Here is a 27,065-nt window from a genome sequence, read left to right as displayed (position 1 = left end):
GTGTTCAATAACATCGGAGACGGTGTCAAGGGTGTCATTGACGATTAAAAAGTTGTACACGTCCGCCGCGATGCCCTTCAAAATGTGGCTGACTCTGTCTTCCTCGGGCATGTTGGAATTTACATATTTTCGTATACGTGGTACACGTTTCATTGGGCAATTGAGCTCTTTGAGCAAGGGTCTGCTCAGCCCGGTTTTTGCTCGGAACAGTCACCAAAACGCTGTTTTATCTCGGTGGCAAACCGTTCCCAAGTTGTCAAATTGTCCTCGTTATTTTCCAACCAGGTCATCGCCGTGTAAGTTAGAAAGAAAATGACATTTGTTAGCATGGTGACAGGGTCCCACCGGTTGTACCGACTAACGCGTTGATAATGAAGCAGCCTATTCTCCGCGTCCATACCTTCTTCTCCTGCAAACGGTCGCGGTTCCCGGTAAGGCTGGGTGGGAATAGGGCTGGAGGGGCAGGCCTGTCACCAGCCTAGCTTGCAGCGTCGTGGCTTGCACGGTTAGTGCCGGTGTGGTCGATGATGGTAGGGAGCGGTGGCAGTCCAGCAAGGCGGCGACTACATCGAAACTCCACTTGGTCTTGCTGCGCAGTAGGTAGGGACCGAACGGAGCACCTTCCACCAAGTTGTTACGGTGAAATAAGAAATGGGGTGTTTATTTACAGTGATGGAGCAGCGGGACCAGGTGAAGCCTACTAGCCCCCAGACACCAACGCTTTTTCCTCTTCTTCTGGCACAGCAGCACACTCCTTAATCGTCTTCAGTAGCGTGACATTATATATTCCGAAACAATCAGGCGTCACTCTCAATGCATTCGCCAATAAGAGCGTTCTTTTTCAGAATGAGTGACAGAGGCAAAACTAACACCTGCTTCTTCCCGATTACATATCAGTTGAGATTCTAGGATTTCTCGTGTTGCACGTTGTTTGCTTATTTTTCTAATAACAGTGCCAGCAAGATCTGGAGAACATTCCTTACAATAAGGCAGTGGGTGGCTAGAAAACTTTGAAAATCTTTGCCGTCACGGGCATTTTTTACATTGTTGGCGTGTTCTCTCAACCTATCATTCACCCAGTTTGGCCTACATATGTTTTTCCATAGTTTAACGGAATTTCGTATACTACGGCTTCTGCACATTCAACGAAGGGGCGCCAGTGCTTTTTTGGCGCAGTTCATTTGCTTGGTCATCTCCATTTTGCACAGTTTTGACAGTTTCTGCGGAGCAGAGAAAACGACTTTCACGTCGTACCACTGTGCAACTTTTTTCAGGTTGTGTGACAGTTTGTGAATATACACCATCACAGCTACCTTTTGCCTACGCTGTGCGTGGGCACCACACTTATTCACATCAGTGCGCATCTTTTTAAGGAGGCCTTCAAAAACCGAGATGAGAAGGTGCTGCGGATAGCCGGCACTGCTCAGCCTTTCGGCTTGATGGTTGAGCGCTTCTGTGATGAGATGCAGGCAGCTTTTGCCGAGTGCGTTTTTAAAGCAAGACATGGAAATGGCTCTTTTTACGAGCTTTGAGTGGCCGGAGTTGAAAGGCAAAAGCGGTTTTTTGGCGTGCGGTTCATAGCCCCTGCAGAGACCATCCTCTTTAAAATGAAGCCGTATATCTAAAAACCTAATTTGGCCATTTACTGGGGATTCATGCGTTAAGTCAAGAGGGCTCATCACAGTTCCAAATGTAGCCAATATCTTTCTAGCAACAGATTCAATTGCCTGCGCGTCACAATCTACAACAACTAAAAACTACAACAACTCACTGCCTTAGTTGTAAGGACTGTTCTCCATATCTTGCTGGCACTGTTATTAGAAAAAAGAGCAAACAACGTGTAACACGAGAAATCTTAGAATCTCAGCTGATATGTAATCGGGGAGAAGCATGTGTTAGTTCTGCCTGTGTCATTCTTTCTGAAAAATAGCGCTCTTAATTGCGCATGCATTGACAGTGACGCCTGATTTTTCAGAGTATATATGTTCACGCGATTCGCTCGCAATAACAGGGTCTGTTATTGCTAGGGTCTAGGGGTCTGTTACTGCTCTTACACGGACGTAAGCGAGGAAACCCGGCGCAACCACCCATTGCTATCCAAACCATAAGCCCCCAGAACCTTCCTTAATCAAAATTTGAACGGTCAGGTCAGCGAGTGATCATTCTCAAGATGTGCGCAGCAGACATTGCAGCGAGCAAAATTTCGTCCATAGAGTTGGCGCTGAGAGTTCTCTGAGCGACAGACAGCGCGCACGTTTTAATTTGCGCTTATCACTTCTGAAGCTAACGAAGACCTACTGCTGACAAGATGGAAAAGATGCTCGCTTCTTCCAAAAGAAAGGAAGGATCGTGCATATGCTAGGTCTCGAATTGTTCTAGGCGAACGGGTTGACACGGAAGTTTCACTGAAGTGAACTAGAAGATTCTGGCGCCTCGGGCAGCGGTATGCGTGGTGAGTTGTCTCAGGCAGCGTCTGCAGTACTCAGTACTGCAGTACTTTCAAATGACAAAGTCAGCGAATAAACAAAATATAGAGCATTGCATGCATGCTGTGATGTGCTGTCGGGATATGAGTAAAAAAAAAACTACTGTGCGCGGGAAAAACAAATGTCCGCTAAGAATACCAATGGCCGTAGGCAGTGCGCAAGAATTCGCTGCGTGGAACGCACGTCTTCACACTTAATAAAAATTAATCCATGTTATCTCCACAGTCAAACTTGTTTGCTCTACTACGTTCAAGGGAGCAGGGGAAAGGTGCCGCTTCCACCGGCGCTATGCGAAGGCGCTTAGCATCTGTCAGGCTCCTTACAGTCCTCTGTAGCTCTGCTCTTGCATCCCATTACCTGTGCACTGACTGCTTACATCTGACTGGTTGTGTGGTAGCTTCAGTTGCTGTTTCTTTTTTTATATATATATAGCAGCAGAAAGGCTGCAGCCGGTGCGTGTTGTCGTAGCAGCAAAGCTCGCCAACTACGATAACTCTGATTCGGTGAAGTGCTTTTTTGTGAATGAGTGGGTCTCATACCTTAAAGTAAGCTTATACAGACCCAGAAAGATGTGTATAATTAAATAAATAAATGAACGTCATGCTAACGTGCAACTGAACTGCCTAAGAAAGCATCCCACAGCAGCAGTTCAACGTGCGTTACCCCACTTCGTCATGTGGACGCTTCCGAGTGGCGGCGCTACGATATGTAGTAGCAGTTTATTCATAAACCACTGGAACAACCTTATCACTGAGATTCCTTCATTTTCGAAAGAAGCCATACACAGGTAGCGTCCGCCGGTCTGGGTCCAACACTTAAATTGTGGCCTGGCAAAAAAAAGCAATTTTCAGGCGAGGCTTTCGGGCCAGCCCAAGCCTGTAGACACCAGTCGAACGATGCAAACCCAGGTGATTGTCATGTTGGCTGGTAGAGCGACCAAGGGAAATAGTGATACGTTAACCCTTTTATTCAGGCGAGCACTTGTCGATATATCTACAACCAGTAGTGGCTGCACCTAGTGTCACACTTGGACACTGCAGTTATCTACGGTCAAATATTTAGGGGAAACCCCCAAGGTGGAGTAATTACTCGAATCAGTAATTACTCCCTTATTATAGTTATGTGCTGGGTGTCATCCTGTTTACGGCACATCGTTCCGATGCTTCATCCGGAACTGCAGTCAACTGTGAGGCATTCCAAATTCTACTGTTCTCCAGGCACAATGACCAACGTCCTATGTGCTTGAATCTTCAGTGGCTGTCCAAAACTAGGAGTACCTTTCGAGCCAGCTTCCTAAGGTACCATGGCGGCCATCTTGATATTAGTTCAAATTATGCCAGCAGGCCATTTATTCACGACGGAAAAAGTGCCTCTCGGTCTTGGCCCTGAGCTACCTAATCTTGGCCTCGTTGAGAAACTTTCTTTTGTTGGAGGGTGGGTTTTCACTTCTCCCTACCGAGCACATGGGAAAGTTTTCCCCTGCTTGTTCTGTTGAACTAAACTAGATATTGCGGGGTGCTAGCTTTGCCTTGCCAAGACCAAACTCAACACGCACCGTTCGAGTTCAGCTATGGACGAATATGCGTAACATAAATGAAAAGACCCCTTCATGGATCACTGCCTTGTCGTGGCGGAGGGGCTTGCGAAACTCGATGAAGTCGTGAGCTCTGCTGTGTAGGGCCACCAGAGATAGACAGGTCACGGCAGAGAGTTCTGACAAAATGTGATTCACTAGAGAAGGTAATGGCAACCCACACCAGGATTTCCTGCCAAGAAAACCCTATGGCCAGTCACAATACCATTAGCGTGGCGTGACATGGTCCATAGGGTCACGAAGAGTCGGACACGACTAAACGACTGAACTGAAATGAAAAGAACGTTTTTTTGGTTGTTTGCTGATAATGATAGAGTGAAAGCTTGGATGATACTTTGTGAACATACTTTCATGATGCTAAAGTGGATACCAAAAAAAAAGGAAAGGTGCAATACCGTGCGACATATTTCTTTGGCCCATGTATACAATACAAGATGTTTGCGCCACTGCGAAAGGCAGGGGTGCACTGTAATATGTGCTGCGACATGCCCCTTGGGAGCACAACTGCCTATTATGGTGCTTGGTCCATGGCATTTCGCAGTACTGCAAACATTTGCGAGTATACATCTCTGGCGGTTTCATCATCAACTCTGGCTGAAATCGACACCTGTATTGTATCTTTCCTTTCATACCCACTTTTTGAGCTTTAATACAAATCTGGTAGGAGTCGCAACAGTCCTGCGAGCTCTCTGGAGCAAAATTACCTGTATCAAACATTATTTCATTTTTAATACAGTTGAAATAAACTCCGTTTCGACCAGCAGTCATCATTGCCTTCTTTTTAGTTCAGGTTTTTCCGACCATAGAAACTGGTGTTGGTAACTTAGAAGAAGCCGAAAAGTGGGTGATGGCCCATTTCATTTTACCCTACAGAAGAGTCGATGTTGCGAAAGAGGTGTGAAATACGTACCAAGAGTGCCACGCACCTGCCGGAATGCATTTAGGCTAAATTTTGGGGGAAATTGAGGGGGAGGGTAGGGGTGAGGCAGCGTTGCCTGTAGAAGTGGGTTAGATGTACGTCCTTGCTGCAAGTGAATCCAGTTCACTTTCTATATCCACTACCAGCCATCACCTACTTTCATAGCAAGAATAGAACGGCAATCACTTGCACAGTGGTAAACTGCATGATTTACTGCCATTATCAGAGGGCAAAGGATTCATTTCTCTTATTGCATGCGCAACAACAGAATACTAATGCAAGACGTCACTTATTACCTATAGAATTTTTCCGGACATGTACTTCCTTGCACTGCCTTGATTTTGCCATCTGGCGTACTGAACAGCTTTTTTTTTCTGTTGTATCAAAAAGGGAAAAAAACGTATGTGGGTGCGCATACTTTCTTTTGAGTAACGCATAGTCACTAACACACAAGAGATTACCGCAAGACGTCCACGCCCAGAAGTCTTCATCTAGCCTGCACGCAAGTACTACGAAGCCGGCTCTCCTGAAGCCCCTGTCCGATCAAAGAATTTGTACTGGCTCCCTAACTTTTTCTCTACATTTGTGTTTCCCTCTATGTCTCTTCGCCAACGACTGTGTAATCTATCAGAAAATAGGTAATGATTCCGATGTTACATTAGTTCAGACCGACTTACATAACAGTAGTATCACAACTTGGTGCTCCCTCTGGGAAATGGAGCTGAAAACATATTTGCTAGCACTTCTGAACACACAAGGGACATAAGAAAGAACACATATGAACAGGGTAGACGCTAGTCTTCAACTGTCATTTATTGAAACGACATGTCACATATATGCTTTCAAAATGGTAGTTTCCGCCTTATTAAATGGAGCTGAACGCTGCAAAATGTAAACCAATTGGAATTTCCCGCAACCAATTATCCTGTAATAACTTGACTCCATTTCAGCCTATAAATACCTTGGAGTGCACATTACGACTAACCTTTCCGGGAAAGCTCACAGTAATTCAATAACAGCTAAAGCCAATCGTATGCTTGGCTATCTAAAACGTATATTTGCACATTTGCACATGCACAATCATTACATAAACAAAATTATGTACTACCTATGTCCCACCCAGTCTTGAGTATACATGCTCTATATGGAGCCATACATCGCCATCATCAGCATCATCAGCCTGACTATACCCACTGCAGGACGAAAGCCTCTCCCATATTTCTCCAATTAACCCGGTTCTGTGCTAGCTGCATCCACTTGACCCCTGCGAACTTCTTAACCTCATCTGCCCACCTAACTTTCTGCCGCCCCCTGCTATGCTTTCCATCCCTTGGAATCCGTGTTTGTTACCCCAAGCGACCACCGGTTATCCTCTCTTCGCACTACATGTCCTGCCCATGCCCATTTTTTCTTCTTAAAGCGTAGCAGGGCGCTGGTAATTATTGAGAATAAAATGAACTGAACAATTTTGTATGCTTTCTAGGGTGTTAATTAACTGTGTATTACCTCACCTATGGGGCTGAAACGTGGAGGCTAACCAAGAGAGTTCTACTTAAATTGAGGGCAACCCAGAGAGCTATGGAACGAAAAATGGTAGGGGTAAGAGATAGAAAGCGTGCAGAGTGGGTCAGAGAAATTACTCAAGTTACCGACATTCTAGTGGAAATTAAGAAGAAATGGACATGGGCAGGACATGTAGTGCGAAGAGAGGATAACCGATGGTCGCTGAGGGTAACAAACTGGATTCCAAGGGAAGGAAAGCGTAGCAGGGGGCGGCAGAAAGTTAGGTGGGCGGATGAGATTAAGAAGTTCGCAGGGGTCACGTGGATGCAGCTAGCACAGAACCGGGTTAAGTGGAGAAATATGGGAGAGGCCTTCGCCCTGCAGTGGGTATAATCAGGCTGATGATGATTATTATTATTATTATTATTATTATTATTATTATTATTATTATTATTATTATTATTATTATTATTATTATTATTATTATTATTATTATTATTATTATTATTATTATTTAAGTGCACTCTTGTATTTTATTGCTCCTCCCCTCTACAATGCTTTTGTAAGCCGTGAGGCTAAAATAAACAAATAAATAACCATAGTGTATAAAACAGTTGCAAGTTATCATAGTCATGTCCATGTTCGTACTTTTAAAGTTAAAAACTGTGAACATTTTTTTCTTCCTCCTTTTGATACAGGTGTAAAATGACACACTGTTTTTGTGCATGTGAATATTTGAACTGTCTCTGCTGTTTTTTGGTTTGTAATGTCTGCCTGGTCAAGCTGCATTTTCATAGCTTTTAGCTCAGGCAGCTGACCAGAACCTTCTGGCAAATAAATCGAATTGAAAGGCAGAATGAATTTCCTTGAGCTGCGGATGAATCACTGTGTATTTCAGGAACATTAAAATCACCTCCAGTGACTAAACATTCAGTTTCAATCACGTCACTTAGATCTCGGAGAATTTTAGCTAGCCGGTAGAACAAACATACGGATAGCGATTTACTATTCAAAAGCCTTATTTGTGCCCATACAGTCTCAACTGTCAACTTCCATGTTACAAGAGTTAATGAGGTCGTCCACCAGAATAAAGACTGTTGCTTATTACAACTCAGGAGGCAGTAAACTGTTCGTGATCTGCAACCACTCTGGTGCCCGTCAACTATAGCTATATTGCGTAGCATCCCTGTCAAGTCAAGTTGCTCCCACGCACAACTCGAGCTGCGAAACGTCCCATGACCCAAATTTTCTTCTGTGAAAAATTATTTGCAGTCAAAGGACAAACTTGGCTCGATGATAAAAGTCATGATTACTGGGAGGCTTAGCGCGGAAGAGACAAGGACAAGAGAGTTCCGCGCTAAGCCTCTCAGTAATCATGTCCCAGAACCAACTAGACCCGAACTCTACTTTGCTCATGATAAAAGTCTTCTGGCAAAATAGTATCCAGTTGAAACAGCTCAATGACGACCGCCAACACAGTCCTGTTCACAAAAGATGCCTCCACTCCTGCCACAGACTGCTTGAAAATCATGCCCAACCTTGTGAATTTGCCAAGTTGTGGAGCTATATTTGAATATCAGCACCATTGTTGTGCCGCATTTCGAAACTTGATGCCCAGGCGTAGTGGCCCTTGATATCACAGCACCCTCCGCTGGCTGCTCGTACGTCTGCAGAATTTCTGCCAATGCCCCTCTTCACAAGCAGCCTCACCTCAGTGACTCCGTCAATAACCTTGGCCTCCAAAAAATCCTCTTTGCTAACCCTTGGAGCACTCATTTCTCGATGTAATGTGAATCGACATTGCTCCACCAGTAGCTCTTCACAGTGCTTGACAAATAATACTCCAAGTAGTTTAACTATTCTCTTCACATGACTTTCCCTTTGCTATGACTGGCATCCGTGCTGGCCCAAAGTGTGGAAAATATGGTGGCCCTCTCAGACACTGTAGCAGAAGGACATTTTGCTCAGGAGCATGTAACAATCCCCATGGTTTGCGGGAAGTTGGCAAAACCATCACACCACTGCTCCCAGGCAATCATTGCTTTTCAAAAAAAAAGGGCAAAGCGCTAATAAAACATTCACAAGAAAGGGGACATGGACAAGCACTTACTGACAACTGATCTTTTACATAAGGGAAACAGACAATATATATTTGTTGTGAATGCCTTGTTAGCACTTGGTCCTTTTTTGAAGTGTTGCACAAACCACCCGCAAAAAGTTCTTCTTGAATGGTTGCTCTTCGGGTATCTCATGGCAATGGTGGCAATTCATACACTTCCATTTGAACAGCAGAAAAGCTGCCTTCATTGGCTATGCCAGTAAGTAGGGGCATGAAGCTGAACTGCACTGGCAGGGAACCGCCCTTTATTCTGAAGACTGCAGACAAATCACATATGATTGATAGCACCCCCTCTACATACAAAACACATGCCTCAACTTTCTCACATCGGTGTGTAAACGAAAGTCACTAAACAATATTTTGTTGTGAAATACTCAATACCCATTCAGTTGAGATTTTGTAGAGGAAATCCAAGGGCACACAAGCATTTGGATAAAAGCAATAGGGACTAAAAGTTTTTGAAAAGGAGAAAACAGCATGCCAGGCAATGGGTGTTTATAATAGATGACTGTAACGACCACTAGCAAGACTCTCTTGCTTAGCAAGGAGGTACAATAAATACTACTGTTAGGAGGCACCTACCCCAAACATTGTGAATCCCAGCAAGGAGGGTAGGAAGGCCAGCCCCTTGACTGACAGGGGGTAGCCCAGGTATCGCGAGTTCATCAGGATGTCCTCCTCCGCTAGGCTGCGGTTGGTGGTTGCGCCCAGCTGGTTCAAGCGGTACTCCAGCGTCCACAACGTCCGGTTGCCTGCACAGTGCACCTCCTTACCCTACTCATCATTCAGATAGCTGACGCTTTCTTGAAATTTTTTTTATCTGCATCCCAAAACCTTGGTGCACTTTAAATTGTTTCGAATGCAAAGCAGAAACCTCAGTAGTCATACAGGCATTGCAAAATCAGGGTCTAGACGAGCTCCAATTGAAATTACTGGAAGACATCTATATTGGTTGCACACCAACCTTCATCATCATCATCAGCCTGATCATACACACTGCAGGAGGAAAACCTCACCCATATTCCTCCAATTACCCCGTTCCTGTGCTAGCTGCATCCACTTAACACCTGCGAACCCATCTGCCCACCTAACTTTCTGCCGCCCCTTGCAACACTTTCCTTCCTTTTGAATCCAATTTGTTACCTTAAGTCACCATCACTTATCCTCTCTTCGTACTACATGTCCTCCCATGCCCATTTCTTCTTGATTTCCACTAGAACGTCAGTGACTTGCGTTATCTCTCTGACCCACTCTGCGTGCTTCCTATCTCTTAACATTAAACCTGCCATTTCTCATTCCATAGCCCTATGCGTTGTCCTCAACTTAAGTAGAACCCTCTTGGTTAGCCTCCACGTTTCACCCCCATATATAAGTACAGGTAAGAGGTAACTGTTTATACCTTCCTCTTGAGCGATACCGGTAAGCTTGCCAAATGCGCTCCATCCATCTTATTTTCCTTGTTATTTCCCTTTCATGATCTGGATCTGTGATTACTACCCTAAGTAGACATATTCCCCTACTACTTCCAGTGCTTCGCTACCTAACTTAAACTGCTGTTTCTTGCCTAGGCTGTTGAGAATTTCCTTATTTTGCATATTGATCTTCAAGCCTACCTTTCTACTTTTCCTGTCTAGGTCATCAATCATTCTTTGCAGTTCATCCCCTGAGTTACTTAGCAAGGCAATGCCATCAGCAAATCGCGGATTACTGAGGTATTCTCCATCCACCCTCATCCCTAACTGCTTCCATTTTAAGTCTCTGAATACTTCTTCTAAGCAAGCTGTGAATAGTACTGGGGAGGTCGTGTCTCCTTGCCTAACACCTTTCTTTATGAGAATTTTGTTACTTTCCTTATGCAGAACTATGGCTGCCGTGCCGACCCTATATATCTTCCAGCACTTTTACGTACGGCTCGTCTACCCCCTGATTTCGCAATGCCTGCATCACCGCCAATGTTTCTACTGAGTCAAATGCTTTTTCGTAATCAATGAATGTATAAGGGCTGGCTATAATCAAGCATTATTCTGTTACCTGGTTGATGGTATGGATGTGATCGATAGAAAGAGTACACTTTGCAAAAACCTACTTGATATTTTGCTTGGTTGCAGTCTAAGATTGTCTTGATTCTGTTAGCGATTACCTTAGTAAACACCTTAAATGTTAACAAGCTGATTGGCCTGCAATTTTTCAGGTCCTTAGTGTCCCTTTTCTTATGAAGAACGTTTATGAAGTCATGGAAGAACGTTAGTGTTCTTCCATGACTCCGGTACCGTTGATGACACCAGGCATTGCGTATGCAGAGTGGCCAGCGTTTTTAGCACGATGTTCCCCCCGCGCTTCAACAAATCTGTAGTTAACTGATAGTCACTAGCTGATTTTCCCCTTTTCATAGATTCTAAAGATTCCTTAACATAGCGCTTCGTTACTGGCGTAATGTCTAACTGCATTTCCCTACTGCCTATCTCATTATTGTCCTGACCGCTTCGGCTAGTATATAAATCAGTATAGAACTCCTAGGCTACTTTGACTATCATGTCCATATTCGTGATGACATTGCCTGCCTTGTCCCTTAGCGCATACGTCTGATTTTTCCTATGCCCAATTTCCTCTTCACCACTTTAAAGGGCCACTGTCCAGGGAAGGCCCTTTTAAGCAAAGGAGCCTAGTGTTTCGATCAGGTACCGGAGATAGCCTGTGCAAAATGCTACAGTGACACGCGCGCCGCAAAGCATCGAAAATACAATTCAAAGCTCTCTCATGCTCTCAGGCCAGCTTCCCCGTTTCCTGCGCTGGCCTGACGGGCCACAGCAATGACGTACGTACCGCGAACGATGTCCATTGGTCCGTCTCGTTGACTGACGGGAGAAGGATGGGTGTCTACCGCTCGCAGCGCGCTTTTCCCTCGCCATGGCCAGACTGAATCCAGCGGCGCGCGCTCCCTCGATTGTTTTGTTTTTTTTTTTTTCGCGCTCGCGGAGAGCCACGCCCCACCTCCCGCCAAACGCGGAGGAGGAAGGGGAATTTGTATTGCGGAGGCTAGACGACCTCGGACAGGAGAGTGAAAAACCTTTGCGAGGGAACGGAAGGAGAGAGGCATGACAGAATCGGGTGATTGCGGTTGCTGTAACTGCGTTATTAGTTACTCTTTTCAAAAACATTTTGCGGCCTTGCGTTCTAGGGGCGAAGTCTCACAGTCACCGGGGAAGAAAATATTTTCGACCGGAGGGTGGACAGTGGGCCTTTAAGGCTGGCACCGTTATTTACAGTGTGCTCAATTTTCCCCATGTTATACTTCCTTATGTCAGCCACTTAACGCTTATTGATTAGCTTTGATATTGCCAGTTCTATCCTGTCTGCTGGGTTGCAAGCTTTCAGACCATGGCATTTCTTAATCAAATCTTTCGTCTCCTGGGATAGTTTACCGTTATCCTTTCTAACTTCCCTACTAGTGGAAATCATCTTCTAGTGTAAATCAAGAAGAAATGAGCATGGACAGGACATGTATTGCGAAGAGAGGATAACTGATGGTCGCTTAGAGTAACAAACTGGATTTCATAGGAAGGAAAGCGTAGCAGGGGGCGGCAGAAAGTTAGGTGGGCGGATGAGGTTAAGAAGTTCGCAGGGGTCAAGTAGATGCAGCTAGCACGGAACCGGGTTAATTGGCGAAATATGGGAGACGCCCTGCAGTCGGTATAGTCCGGCTGATCATGATGATAATGAGTGGTGCCAATGGCTGTAAGTTTGGTTTGGGTTAAGGTCTTTAACGTCCTAAGGCAACTCAGGCTATTACAGTTGAGGGCTCCGGATATTTTGTCCATCTCAGGTTCTTTAACGAGCACTGACATTGCAGAGCACATGGTCGCTGTGGCTAGCTCGCATCCACTGGTACAGCAGTCGAGCACCTCAAAAACTGCTGCCCCTACAAGTACATAGTAGTAGCATCTTTGGTTGTTCCACTATCCTGAACACATTTTAAAAATAAATTAAGGAAGCTAACAGAACAAGAGCAGCTGTAATTTATTACAAGAGGAAAAAGTAGGCTGCCTTAAGTTCATATGAAAAAAAGTACTGGCCGTATGATGATATTTGGTTGGTTTGGTTTGTGGGGTTTAACGTCTCAAAGCGATTCAGGCTATGAGAGAGACCGCAGTGGAGGTCTCCAGAAATTTCAACCACCTGGGGCTCTTTAACATGCACTGACATCGTACAGCACATGGACGCCACTCCGTTTCGCCACCATCGAAATTCAAGCATACACTCAAACAAGATACCAGTTAGGAGCAACAAAACGACTCAGTAGGACACCAACACCCTCTAAAACCTGACTTTCTTGATCGATTTAACATATAAATTCCAAGCTAAATCACGATTTTTCTGAGAATCCTCCCACCAAGCAATGATATTTACTAAAAATGCCAATATTTTAATATTTGTCTCTGACAGAAGACTGTCTCTGTAAAGGGCCAGAAGACTCATTTAGGCACCCATTTGTTTAAGCTCATTGGAAAGCTTCCTTTCTAATGTAGTAGATTTCACAGCGATTTTGTAAGAAACACCACGGAAACTTTACTCATTTATTCATTAGTGCATGAGAAATATTTATTTATTTATTTATTTATTTATTTATTTATTTATTTATTTATTTATTTATTTATTTATTTATTTATTTATTTATGCATTTATTTATTTATTTATTTATTTATTTATTTATTTATTTATTTATTTATTTATTTATTTATTTATTTATTTATTTATTTATTTATTTATAGGTACTGCGATCTGGTACAGATCATAGCAGGGTGGGAAAAACAAAGCAATACAAGCATATAAACGCACTCAAATTCATAAAATTTGCAGGCACTTTTCAAACATTAGTAAAGAACTTTGAGTTACAGTCTAGCTATTAAGTTTATTCCATTCCGTAATTGTCCTCGGAAAGAAAGAATATTTAAAACAGTTATTTCGCGCGTTCACAGGGGTTATTGTTAGTGCATGCCTTTGTCTCGTATTATAACCTGAAGAGTAAGTAATATAATTGGAGTAATATAAAGCTTCTATTCAGGCTGACGCTGGAAACTATGAGCAGCAACAACGGTGATGACTAGATGATGACGGAAGTAATGTACTTAAGACTAATATAAGCTGAACTGAGCAGGCAGTAACTAGATATTTTTAGTGTTGAGTAGCATTCATTTCACTTCCCAAACTCGAGGCTGTTATGGCACCGGAATATAATAATAATAATAATACTTCACTTAGCATTCATGGCCCAGGCATGCATGTGTAGCAAAAAGCAATACCGCCCATACAAGGACGGCTTGCTGACCCTGACCCAAGATGTCCAAGACGTGAGATGAGGAAGAAAGAGGATGAGACTATGACAGCCGTTGCAACACCTTCCCAATAGTTGAGACATCAAAGGCTTGAGGTGGAAAAGATCTGGCGATGGCGGCAGGCAACCGTCGCCACATAGAGACGGCATGGAGGAGTGGGGATTGTTCGTGGCACACAGTGCGCGTGAGAAGACGTTGAAGGGTAAGGCGGTTGGCGCCATCGATCAGTGTTTGCTGGCCTGGTAAGGCAAGGCGGCAAAAGAGGAGCATCGTAGAAGCTTGTACGCGTGAGGAGAGCCAGGATGCGTTTTGAAGAGTCGAAAATGAGACTTTTGCGTAAGATAGGCATTGATTTCATGGAGGTATATGCTGCGCGTCACTGGACACTGGCAAGGTGGATACGTGAAGCAGCAGACTGCACAACAGTGCTCCACTATGGGACTCACAAGGGCCCCGAAACGCACTGGGAGACATTGTTACGACCGTGCATCATCCGCACTTGCGCGCTCTATTGTTCGCCTGTGGGCATGGATAAGTGCTGTGGATATGTGGTGTTGGTACAATGGCTCTAAGTGAGCCTGTTTCCAGGAATCCTGTTTTGTAAGCCTGTTTTGCTTTGTGGACACCCTGCAAATGCCAAATTGACCCTGTCAAGAGAACATCTAGAAAAACACAAAGAAATGTCCCCCTGCGGGAAATAGCCGGAAGTGATTTGGTTCAATTGTTCACCCTTCCCGTCGAGAAGCCTTATCGTCCAGTGAGGAATGCCTACTGTCCAAAGGAGACGACAGAGTGACACGTCCGCTGACGTGCAGGACAAGAAAGGAGCATGACGCATACGGCCATTAAATGATTTCCCGGGAATGCAGGAAAGATTTGCAATTGTCGAAAACGGACAATGCTGGGAGCGTATGCGGCGCGCACGTGCACTTGGGTTTCTGAGAAGTAAATCCACTTGCCGGAACCAGCCTATCGATTCTTGGCTGAAGAATAGAAATGTACCTCCTCGCCGTTCCCAAGCTTTTCCCGCCAACAAGTGACCAGGCTCAACGAAACAATGCCGGGCCAGTCAGTGCTTCAGACCATCAGTGCAGTGATGTGTTCGATTGGATGCCGATATCTGAGGGGCGTGCCCTGGATTTGGTTGGTCAGCATCTTCAGAGAGGGGCTGGACATAGGGGGTTTTAAGGACGCTGCAGAGCACGAAATGTCGCTCTGAGCCCTGGGTAAACGGCTCATCCAGTCGCTTCTCGCTATGAACTCTTAACGCTTGTCATTTTGCTGGTGTACCCTTCTTTTTCTTGTAAATAATCTTGTAAATAAGTTTTCTCAAAGTGCCATTAAACCTGCTTGTGCATATTTCACCAACTTCGAAGATTCAATCCTTCTTCAACCCGGAGTCTCTGCACGCTACCAAGTGAAGGCCGGGTCGACATAGCCCCAGCGTCACGACAACATGTCTGCTGTGAGGTGGGTGATAAAACCCAGCCTGGATCCTGCCAGTGTGCAGTGGCATGAAAATGACAAGCATGCATCCAATTCAATGCCAAGCCCTTTTGTCCCGCGCTGAAGGAGGAGGAGGAGGAGGAAAAAACTTTATTTAAAAAAAAATGTAAACACTCCCAGGAGGACCTCTTAGTCCAGAAGCCCTCTGGCTGTTTCTTCTAGCTTAGCCCGCTCTACCAGCCGTAACTGATCTGCAGGTTGCGTGGTTAGAAGGGCAGCCTCCCAGGAGGAGGGGGTGGGGTGTTTGACGGGAGGAACGCGGATGGGAAGTGGGCATTCCCATAAGTAATGGTAGAGGATGGGTAGGGTGGCGTTGCATGTGGTGCAGTACGGTGGAAAGTCCGTGCGGTGAAATATGTGGGCAAATTGAGGAGATGGAAACGAATATGTTTGGAGTTGTCGCCAGTACGTGCTGTCGATGTGAGAAAGCGTGTGATGTGGTGGCGGGTACGTGGCACGGCAACGACGATAGTAGTTAACAATTGTAGTGTAGTCAAGAGGTTCGATGGTGGTGTATATGAAGGTTTGGGGAGGACATCCATTTCCGCTCATTTCCGAGGATGTCCTCATGCCCAGGAACCCATGTGATGGTGATGGTATCGGGAGGGGTAGGTAGAGTAGATAATATTTTAGCAGATGAGTGTGGGAGGGTTCCTCGCAGTAGATATCTCTATGCTGTTTGGGAGTCTGTGCATATTGTGGTGTGCTGAGTCTGCAACTGACTGATGTGTGTAATTGCGAGTGTAATGGCCAAGCATTCGGCCTCGGCGATGCTAATGCAGTGGAAGGAGGCGGCATTGAATGTTGAGCGGCGATTGTCCGTGAATACAGCAGTGCAAATGTGAGGAATGTCCGAATTGTGTGAAGCATCCGTGTAGATGATGTCTTGGCGTGTAGAGTACTGTTTGGAAAAATATGAGGCACGGGCTGCGCGACGGCCTTTGTGGTGTTCGGGATCCATATTTCGTGGGAGGGGTTCGACCTCGAGCAGGCTCCGCAGATGCGGAGGGATGTCTATATGAGTATGAGGTGGGGGATCAGGGGTATTGTAGCCCATTGAGCGCAAGAGATGAGTGCCTGTAGATGTTGTGCGGAGTCGACGTTGTTGGCTGGAGAGGTACGCCTCTATGATCTCCTCAACATTGTTATGGATGCCTAATTGAAGGAGCCGAATCGTACTAGTATGACGAGGTAAATAGAGGGCAGCTTTAACGGCTTAGCGGTGTAGGACGTTAAGTTTATTGAGTTGGGGTTTGGTGATGTGATGGTAGGGGAGGTGGTAAGCTAGTCGACTAACGATAAGGGCATCTACGAGTCTTAAAGTGTCTTTTTCCTTGAGGCCATGATTGCGGCTTGAGATGCGACGAATGAGATGTGTTATCTGGTTGATTTGGCGCTGCAGAAGGTGTATGGTGTAGGTGGCTCTACTGTCCTGTTGAATGTGGAGACCCAGCAGTCGGAGCCGTGGTACTTTGGGAATCGGAGCGTTGTCAAGGAGTACGGTGATGGTTGGGGCACGTGGCGAAGGCTTGATGACTAGGAGCTGATTTCTGCGGTGCACACGCAAGGCCTATGGCCTGTGTATATGTGTGGATGGCATCTGTCGCGAATTGCAATGTTTGTTCAACTTGGCCAGGGCAACCCATAGTAGTCCATAGTGTGATGTCGTTTGCGTATATTGCGTACTGAAGGTCAGGTATAGTTCCGAGTATCCGGGCTAAGGGAGTTAGGGCGATGTTAAAGAGGATGGATGAGAGGACTGAGCCCTGCGGTGTGCCTCGGTTGGGTAAATAGATGGTCGGGGAGGTGTAGGACCCGAGCGTGATATGAGCCGTGCGTTTGGTTAGGAACGCCTCAACGTAGCGCCAGGTGCATAGCCCGCAGTTAGTTGTGGCAAGGGTAGACAGAATGTGGTCATGGCTAACGCTGTCAAATGCCTTTTGTATATCAAGTGCAAGTATGGCCCGTGTGGCATGTTTATGGAGGGTATTGTTTAGGATGGTCTCTTTCAGGTGCAGTGAGAATGTCGTGGGTGCAGAGATGTGGGCGGAAGCCGAATTGAGAGTGATCAAAAAAACGGTAGATTCGAGTTCAGGTTGAAGCCGTCTAAGGATTGCGTGTTCATAGAGTTTGTCAAGACAACTTCTAAGAGAAATGGGGCGTAGGTTGTCAAAGGAAAGGGGTTTTCTGAGCGTAGGAATGAAGTTGATTGTAGCGTGTTTTCAAGAGGCTGGTAAAGTACCCTCCCTCCAATGTTGGTTGTAGTAAGCTGTGAGTTGAGAAAGAGATGTATCATCAAGGTTTCGAAGGAGTTTGTATATAATTTGGTCGGGCCCGGGTGCGGTGCTACGAGTGATGTAGGCGAGGGTGAACCGTACCTCCGCGGTGTTTATGTCCTCATCTAGCCTTGGGCTAGGTGGGGGAGGGGATGGGGGCTTGGAAGAAGGTGGGATGGGGGGCGAAATGTATCTCTGTGTGAGGTATTGAAGGATGTCTGTGCATTGTTGTGCTGTAGTGTGAATGAGGCGGTGCATGTTGATGGCGGTCTGTTGTTTGGTGGCTGTGGGGTCGAGTAGGGTTCGGAGAATATTCCAAGTTTTTCGCGTGCCTAAAGTACCCTGAAGGCTATTGCAGAGGTTTCGCCAGTTAGAGTTTGCCAGATTGGCTGCATACTCTATGGCCTCAGTGGTAATATGTGCGATTCGGAGGCAGAGTTTTCTGTTGTGTCGTTGTCTTTTCCATCTCCTAACGAGGCTTCACCTTCCCTCCCAGAGATGCAGAAGATGAGGATCAATTGGAGGTGCTTGCGGAGTGATTTTGATGTCTTTAGTGGTGCGTTTTAGTGCAGACTGGAGCTTATCTACCCAGGCGTCCAGTGGGAGATTGCTGTCCTCGGAAGTGACTACCGCTAATTGGTCACGAAATTCTTTCCAATTAGTGAGATGCTGGCTCTTGGATGTGAATTGTTTTGCGTCACATTGCACTTGAGTTTGGATAATATAATGGTCGCTGCCCAGTGTGTCTGGTAGTACGTTGTAGAAAATGGGAGAGCGAATGTTGGTCAGTGTAATGTCTGGTGGGGTGTCTCTGGCGGTGCTAGTGCCGATTCGGGTAGGGGCGTTGGGGTCCGTGATGAGGGTGAGAGAGTGTTGCATAAACGCGTTGTACAGACGTGTGCCCTTGGGAGTGTTTGTAAGGTATCCCCAGGCTGTGTGTCCAGCGTTGAAATCACCTACTATCAGTGAACCAGATATGCGTTTGATGTCGGCCAGAAATGTGAGGAAGCCGTGTCCTTTGGCTCGGGGTGGGTCGTAAACATTCGTTATGAAAAGGCTGGGGGCATCTGGTGTAGGCGGCAGTATTTCAGTGAGCGTATGCTCAATAACTTGATTGCTGAGTGTATGGTCTATGGCCGTGAGAGTGTTTTTGACGAGAATCGCAGTGCGTGCAGATAGGGAGGTGGTATTGTATCCGGTCAAAGTGGGCGAGCAGCCTGTTTCCTGAATGGCTATGACATCCGGAGTAGTTGCGTGGTTCTGAATGTAGAGTTGTAGGGATGCGCTTTTCCGTCTGAAGCTACGGCAGTTCCATTGCCAAACTGTATGCCCGAGGCTGCAGACCGACGCGTCTTCTTATTGTGTGCCATTTTCGCTGTTCGTGTCTTCCGTGCACGGCCCATACTTAGTTCGCGCGCGGATCTTGTCCGAGAGTTCATTGAAAATAGAGCATGACACGTGTCCCGCATGATGACTTGATGGGCGACCGGCGGCAGCACAAGAGGCACACTTAACGTTGGGATCCCGGATGGAACTCGGGCAAGCTTCCAAGGCATGCGGCCCCACACAACGGGTGCAACGCGCCTTCGAAGGGTCATTCCTCAGCTTACACTTTTTCAAAGCGTGCACAGAGGTGCACGCTTTGCACGCTTTGCAATGTGCACAGAGGTACATGCAGGTCCTCGCACACCTCGACGGAAGTCCACCCTATCATTACTCGACTTGCCTTGCAGAGACGGGCAAAAGCGGGGGGTCTGTTTCAATGACGTGAACGAACTGTCCGGAGCGTTGTAGAAAAGATAGCCTGACCTTGCAGAAAGAGGGGTCCAGATGAAGAGTCGGGTTGCGATGGTTGAGGGCAGAGATAAGCTCCTGCGGCCTGCTATCGGGGTCAACCCCAGCCAGTCGAACGTGCGGGTTCCGCTGCTTGGAGATTCGGACGTTGACGGAGGTCCGCGTGCCCTCGATCCGCAAGATGGCAGACTTCAGGCAATGGAGGTCCTCAGGATCCCTGGAGGTAACCGTCAGGGCGCGACGGGAGGCCCGCAGAGTAACAGCCCCGATTCCCTCGACTTCGGGATCAATGTTTGCCTTGAGAAGAGCCACCACTTCCTTGCCGACGTGGTCCGAAGATGCAGCAGAAGTTAAGACCATCTGGTGCGGCTGGGGATTAGTGCAGGAATCTCCGGAAGCAGGATACTCACACGAGTCAGAGGTCGCAGTAGGGGCTGCAATGGCTGCGTCTGCCTGAAGAGCAGTTATTGAAGAGCCACTCATTGCAGCAGCATATGTCCTAGGGACCTGGGGCTGTTGTCTCCAGCCGGAAAGGTGCACCGCAGCCGTGGTGTCCTTGGTAGTCACCCTAGCAAGCCGCGTTCGGAGGACACTCAGTTCATGATCTCGCGCAGCCAGAAGTCCGAACTGTTTGGGAATGGTTCAATTCGGCGACAGCACACGCGAAGCAGTGCGCAGTCCTAAGGTAGAGGGCACAGACAAGAGGCAAGAGGACTGCCCTGGTTGAGGGACCAATCTTGCTATCCCTGTCCAGAATAGCCCAACAATCTGCTCATGGACCCTCATGGCGTCAGCGTCCATTCCAAGTTCCAAGCAGTTGTATTTCGGCAATTCCGAGTCCACAGTTGACCGCGGCGGAAAGTCCAGGGTTCCCGGCAACTTAGAAATGTCGCGTTCTAAATGGAGACTGGCAGATGGGGAGGCAGGGTCGGACTCCGGAAGCTCACCAGGAGGTGCAACGTCGGGGTTGTAGGAGGACTGAAGGGCTTGGCTTTCAATGGTAGGTGAAATAAGGCGAGGGTGACGCAGGGTTGCGAAGGCCTGGCCAATGAAAGTTTTAGCGGCCTATGGTCAAAAGATTCAGAAGCCTGTGGCGCCATCTATTTACCAATGCTGAACGCGCATCACGAGCAATGTCAAAGGAGGGTGCACTCCACACAACACTGCACTTAGGAAAATAAGGGTTATTTTGTAGAGACTATTATATGACAATCACATAAGGTCGCTACAGTTGGTTTTACGGGATTCCGAATGTCAAATTAATCAGAAATCATTTATCAGATATTGTAGCGCTCGATGTGCACTATATAAGGCTATATGTCATTTCGTTCTTTCCCGTGTTTGTCTCTCTGCGCTGTAAACGAATGTCAGTAATGCACCAGCTAGCCTGAAAAAACGTTCTTGCAAGACCTTTTCCTTTAGACCATAATCGTATGCCATATTTTGGTCCTGTAGGGGCAAGGACTTTCACCATGGCTGACATCTTCATAAGTAGAAGAATTTGGGCAAGTTATATGAAGGTGCCATGTTGAATCTATAGCTCAAACGAAAGCGGATGAGAGCAAGACTCAACCATTTATCCTTTATACAACTTCAGATTGTGGTGTGGGATCCAATCTGGTTGTGAATTGTGAGGGGTGTAAAGGCTGCTTCCTTTATTTTCAAGTAGGCATGCTATATTTTGGCACAAGGATGAATTACAAAAAACAATACTGGTATATGTGCGCAAACTTTCAACTGTTTATTACATGTACTCCTCTCCTTAGAGTAAGAAAAATGTACAAGCATAGTTAGACACAACACGATAAGTGTAATTCATCAAACCGTATCCCGTTTACCACCGCTTTTCTTCATGCTGCTTGTTAACAATTGAATCTCTTTGGACGTCAGAACTACCGACGGATCGCTTACGCATTCCGTGGAACCAGCATTCCGTGGAACCAGCCCCATTTAATACGCTTCGAAGATTACTCTTTCACGCCGGTCTGTGAAACGGTAGATAATAGCAGTTTTTCCACATCTTGGGATGCATTTTTTGCAGCTATTAACGTGCTTGGCGCGGTTGCTCAGATCGCTAATTTTGCCACAGTTCCTTCGATGTTCATAAAATCTTATGTTTGTACATCTTTCTGTCTGGCCCACGTATCTCTTGTCGAAAGACAGAGGAATGCTGTACACCACACACTACAACACACTGTACACAACGAACAATAAAAAATAATCAGACACGGATGACAAAAATCATGAACATGATGTGAAAATGAGAAAGGTGCGTATGATGAGTCTAAAATAACACCTTCAGGCCAGTCAATTGCTAAAAAACTAATGAAAGCATCGTCTTCAGGCAAAAGGCCAGTCAATTGGTAAACAAAAACAAAACAGTAGCCAACACCAAGCAGTTAACATAGCTAAACAGTTAAAGCCGTTAAACGATGCAAAAAAAAAAAAAGACACGCACGACCAAGCCAGGCTTCCAAAATACCACAAAAAGAACCTACACAAACGGGAACAATTAAACGACAAAGACAAGCACATGTGAACAAAAAATGGCCATACGCATACACAAAATTGCCTAGCCGAAGTTAAAATGCAAGATCCTAGCACTCTCAAAGAATGCCACTTCTTTCTCCTGAAGAGAAATTGAAGGGGTGCTGGTGCACGCGTCCGCAGCCTTTTCAATTTAAACATTTTCAGTTACTTCTCTTCCTATTTTGCTTTTTGCGGTTGCGAGAAATTTTGTGTTGGATAACAAAGGCCGACATTGATGGTTGGGTTGATTACAATGCTGTGCCATGTGGCACCCAGTCTTATTTTTTATGGTCAGGGCGTGTTCACAGCTCTTTCATTAAAACATCGCTCCGTCTGGCCAATTTATTCTTTGCCCTACGTTAGTGGGATCTGGTACACCCCTCCTAGCCAGCATTTGGTGTACTGCATCAAATGCTTCACGTCGCAACTTGCCATTCTCTACCGGTTCATCATCGGGACAATTTTTTCTAACTTATTAGGGGCAGAAACTAACATTCACATCGTACCTTCCCGCTACCCTCTTGATGTTTACGTATGCATGGAACTGCCACAGGTTTCTTTTCCTTAGTCTTATTGCACTTTGCTTTACCTTCTGTAAAAGCGCTTCGCACAAGCTTGATATAAGAGATGGCGAATAGCCAGCCGAATTAAGTCTTTCAATTTGGCGATTAAGGCCAAGTGCTCACAACTCATCAGTCAGAACAGCCTGAAGCGTATCGGTTACCACTGCCCGCTTAACCAGCTTCGAATGCGCGCCGTAATAAGGCAGCAAACCTTTCTTCGATCTCACATTGTATGAACAGCACACATGGGCGTCATTACAAACACAAGCCCAAGATCCAAAATCTGTATGCGGTGCACAGCTCACAGCTTGCGCACAGCTCACATATACATGTACATGTATATGTCTCGTTCTCAGCGCTTTGATGACTTGGTGTGTCATATTCCACATCGTGTTGATTTAACTCTTTTCCAAATAATTTGTGCACAGCTCATATGTACATAGAAGACGGTTTCAGAGAAATAAATATCACAATTAAAAACATTGCTGTCGAGTAGTAGTTAGCGCACTCAGTTATGTTACCAGAGGATAGTGAATTGATCCCTGATGTGGACACAACTTCTCTTTTGTGTGTTTTTTTAAATGCAGCCATGCTACTATATGCCTACAATCACTTTTTCAAACACAGGGCCCCTTGTTTACGCCAGAAACCAGGCCACCGACTGTATCCTACAATCCGCATACCCTGCACTTACTATATCCTCTAACTCTCATATCCAATAACCTGATCTGACTAGGTCGTATAAACATAGATTTTCCACTAATCCAGAAGGCCTATAAAAATCATCTAACCCTTGTAACTGGCTAAACTGTTCCTGAGCTCACAGTATAACGATTGCAACGTGCGAGTCTCCCCGACGGGTCTAGGGACTGACCAATGACTTCTTGTGGTGCTTTCACACTAAAAAAAGCCTATTGGCTCCAACATTTCTGACATCCCATTTTTTGACCATCTGGAAAACATTTCATTTAAGCATTATGACATAGCTAAAATTATTGACTCATTAACCAATACTTCAGGTATTGATGGCATCAAAGCTAAAAAATGCTAAAAATATCTGCAGCATAACTCTGTCAGCCATTTTCCAGCAATCGCTTATGCAATAGGATCATTACCACGAAACTGGTAAAGTAATCTCTATACTTAACCGCACATTCAGCTCCGAAATCATGGAGGATGCTGCCACCTTTCTAACCTCTGTGAATTTCGCCCATCCTAACCGCCCCAGTTTCCTTAAAGGTGGCTCATGCTTGCTCTCATTCTACATAATTTACAATCATGCTTATATGTGATGCTTTGTTTTGAGATTTCATTAAAGTTCCTCATGGTCACCTGATTGCCAAACTATCCCATCTTCATCCCTAGATTGTTGATCCGTGCCTTCTGAACTGACCGTTAATGTTACTTTACACGTCAAGTCCCCAAAGTTAACATTAATGATCTACCTACTCAGCATTTCTTCAAACTTCTAGCTGATCATTTTGTCATATATTGCCCTATAAAAAATCTATCAGATACCATCTTTAGAATGATCTTGATCAAGTGGCTCATGTTTCTTAATATTTCCAAGAGCTCGCTGATTTCTTTCCATCGTCGTCTTAACTTTTGTTTGCCTGTATATGCTATTAATAACTCAGCAATTTATTCAGTTGATAATTAGCAGTATTTAGGAGTTAAGCGATCTAACTTCATATCACTTGCATAACAAACTCTGCAAACAGGTACCTTCTTTCATTAGCACTGTAAAAGAAGAGACATCTGGGCGAGTTGGTATGGTGACATGATAGAAAAACAGCGCAAAAGACGTGCACGGAGGAGAAGAACGGACAAGACGAGCGCTGAACTCACAACTGAAGTTTATTGAAAAAAAAACACAGATATATAGCCCAGCCAAGCAGCACCAAACCGCACATTAAACAAGAGAATCATGATAACCCCCCACACACACCATGTTCAAGAAATTCAACCTCATTGAATGAGGTTGAATTTCTTGAACATGGTGTGTGTGGGGGGTTATCATGATTCTCTTGTTTAATGTGCGGTTTGGTGCTGCTTGGCTGGGCTATATATCTGTGTTTTTTTTCAATAAACTTCAGTTGTGAGTTCAGCGCTCGTCCTGTCCGTTCTTCTCCTCCGTGCACGTCTTTTGCGCTGTTTTTCTATCATATCAATTCATTAGCAACCCGTTCTCTAAATTTATTGGCTTACAAGGCCTAAACTCAAATATGCTTTGTTTAGGACCCCCATCAGATTAACCTAATTAACCATTACAGAATCAGTTTATTTCATCTGACTACTCTTATCATACCAGCATTTGAGGACTACCCACTAATCGTCGTAATCTATTTCAATATTCTAGAAGATATCATCCCTCAACGTGCTCATTCCAGCAATCCCGTCTAAAGTGGCCGCCATCCATCATTTATTCTTCGTCGCGATACATCAGGTATACTGTTTTCTCTTCTAAAAAGAGCTAAATGAAACCAGTTATCCAAGCAATTTAATAATTCTAAATGAAAATGACAAATTTTTCAACATTGGCAAGTCACCCGATGTCGTTAAATCTATTCTCCACGATGGTGTTCTTTTACCTAATCCTTATTTTTTCAACTCATTCCCTTTCTCCTCGCACCTTCGTACCCACCTTCTCTTGAGCGCTGCCCCATTCCTTCTTTCGTACCCCTACTTGCCCAGACGAAATTATATCCGTAATTAATAACCTGAAGATGACCTGTCCCGGCGCTGACAACATCCATGAAAAACACGTCAACATTTTTTATTTTTTATTTTATTAAAATACCCTACAGATGTACGTTACAGAGGGGAGACACGCCTACAGGATATATATACATATATAATTTAAAAAAGAGAAAGTTAACACATTAGGCATACAAATCTCTCAAGAACAAAGCATATAAAAAAGAACGAGGTACATGTGTAATTTAGGAAGACGGCAAGGTGTAAAAAATAACAAAATATAAAAATATAATAAACAAGACAGTATAAAATGAAGATAAGCAAATAAACATACAATAAGTTTTAATACTCAGCGAGAAAAAAATTTGCAGCGCAGGTTTACATTTTTCTTCTTCAGGTATACTTGTTAGGGAAGCAGACAGATTATTCCAATCATTACAGGTGCGGGGAAGAAAGGAGTTAAAATAGGCAACTATGTTTGAGTGCGGAATGTTTACCTTCTGACTATGGTTACGGCGAAATGAAATGTAGGCGCCTGTCCGTTGTCCCTTTGTCTCTCTTTTGTGTGTGTAGATTTTTTGCACTAGGGATTTTTTCCCAGTTTTAACAGATGAAATGTAGGATGGTGGTTGAACCCATAAGGAGCGCATTGTTAAGTTATGGTAGTAAATTTTATGAAAAAGTGAGAGGCGGGCTTCGAGTCGATAATAGAGGAAGATGTCAGTATGCTTTGATATTAGTAACGCTGGCTGTCCTTTGATAGTTATTTAAGATGAACCGCGCTGAGTGATTTTGTAGTGCCTCAACGGAGTGTATGAGTGTTGCCTGACCGGAGTCCCAAACAGATGAAGCATATTCGAGTTGTGGACCAATGTATGTTGTATACATTATTAATTGATGATGGTGCAAGGGAGAAATTATGTATCCGAGAGTACAATTGGCTTTAGCAGTTGGCATGCGATTTCCAGGTTAGATCACTAGTAACGATTAGACCGAGGTAACGGTACGACTTTACAGATTCTAATGGGATGTCATTAAGCATATACATGGGACGTGTTACAATTAGTTCGAGATACCCTCATTGATTTGCATTGTTAATGTTTAATTGCATGCACCATTTACTGCACCATTCGCTAATATTATTAAAGTCATTCTGGACATCGGAATTATCAGCAAGTTTATGGTACAAGACACAGTCATCAGCAAATAGGCAAAAATATAAATAAAAATAAGAGCGGTCCGAGAACCGACCCTTGCGGAACTCAGGACGGGACTGGGACAGAAAGTGAGTTGATTTCATTAGCATTTACAGATTGTACGCGGGACGTGAGGAAAGCGCGGATTCAATTAATTACAGCGGGGTCGATGTTTAGAAAGCTTAGTTTATGAAGAAGCTTTAGAGAAATCAAGAAATACACAGTCAGCTGAAAAGCCAGAATCTAAATAGGCATGCAAATCATTAGTGAAGGAGACCAGCTGAGTTTCAAAAGAGAATAGTTTACGGAATCCATGCTGTGCATTTGAAAAAAAGTTAGTATTTTCGAGTAAGTTCACAAGATGTGTGTGTATTTAATGTGCTCCATAATTTTACAAGGTTAGGGAAATGTGCCTGGAATTGAGGGGATGGACCTGACTTGTGAATGCTTTAGCAGATTTCCAGTCATGAGGTAAAATGCCAAGATTATGAAAAAATGCACTCTAGTATTACTGAACAGTATTCTACCGTGCTTTGCAAACATTTAATAT

The 27,065-nt window shown here is 44.9% G+C and overlaps 1 protein-coding gene across 1 annotated transcript in view; it reads right to left on the bottom strand.

Annotated features, from left to right (window-relative positions):
* The window catches only part of LOC146171939 (transmembrane protein 117-like), a 438,815-nt gene that overhangs the window by 11,209 nt on the left and 400,541 nt on the right, over positions 1 to 27,065 (bottom strand). Inside the window, exon 9 of the mRNA XM_084586209.1 lies at positions 9,204 to 9,373. Within this exon, the coding sequence (XP_084442335.1) occupies positions 9,204 to 9,373 (170 nt within the window). The remainder of the gene's footprint in view (positions 1 to 9,203; positions 9,374 to 27,065) is intronic.

The sequence above is a fragment of the Amblyomma maculatum genome, unplaced genomic scaffold, assembly GCF_055883805.1.
Source record: "Amblyomma maculatum isolate TAMU_Amacu unplaced genomic scaffold, ASM5588380v1 scaffold_15, whole genome shotgun sequence".
In the NCBI taxonomy this organism is placed as follows: domain Eukaryota; kingdom Metazoa; phylum Arthropoda; class Arachnida; order Ixodida; family Ixodidae; genus Amblyomma; species Amblyomma maculatum.
This window is presented reverse-complemented; position numbering and strand designations above follow the sequence as displayed.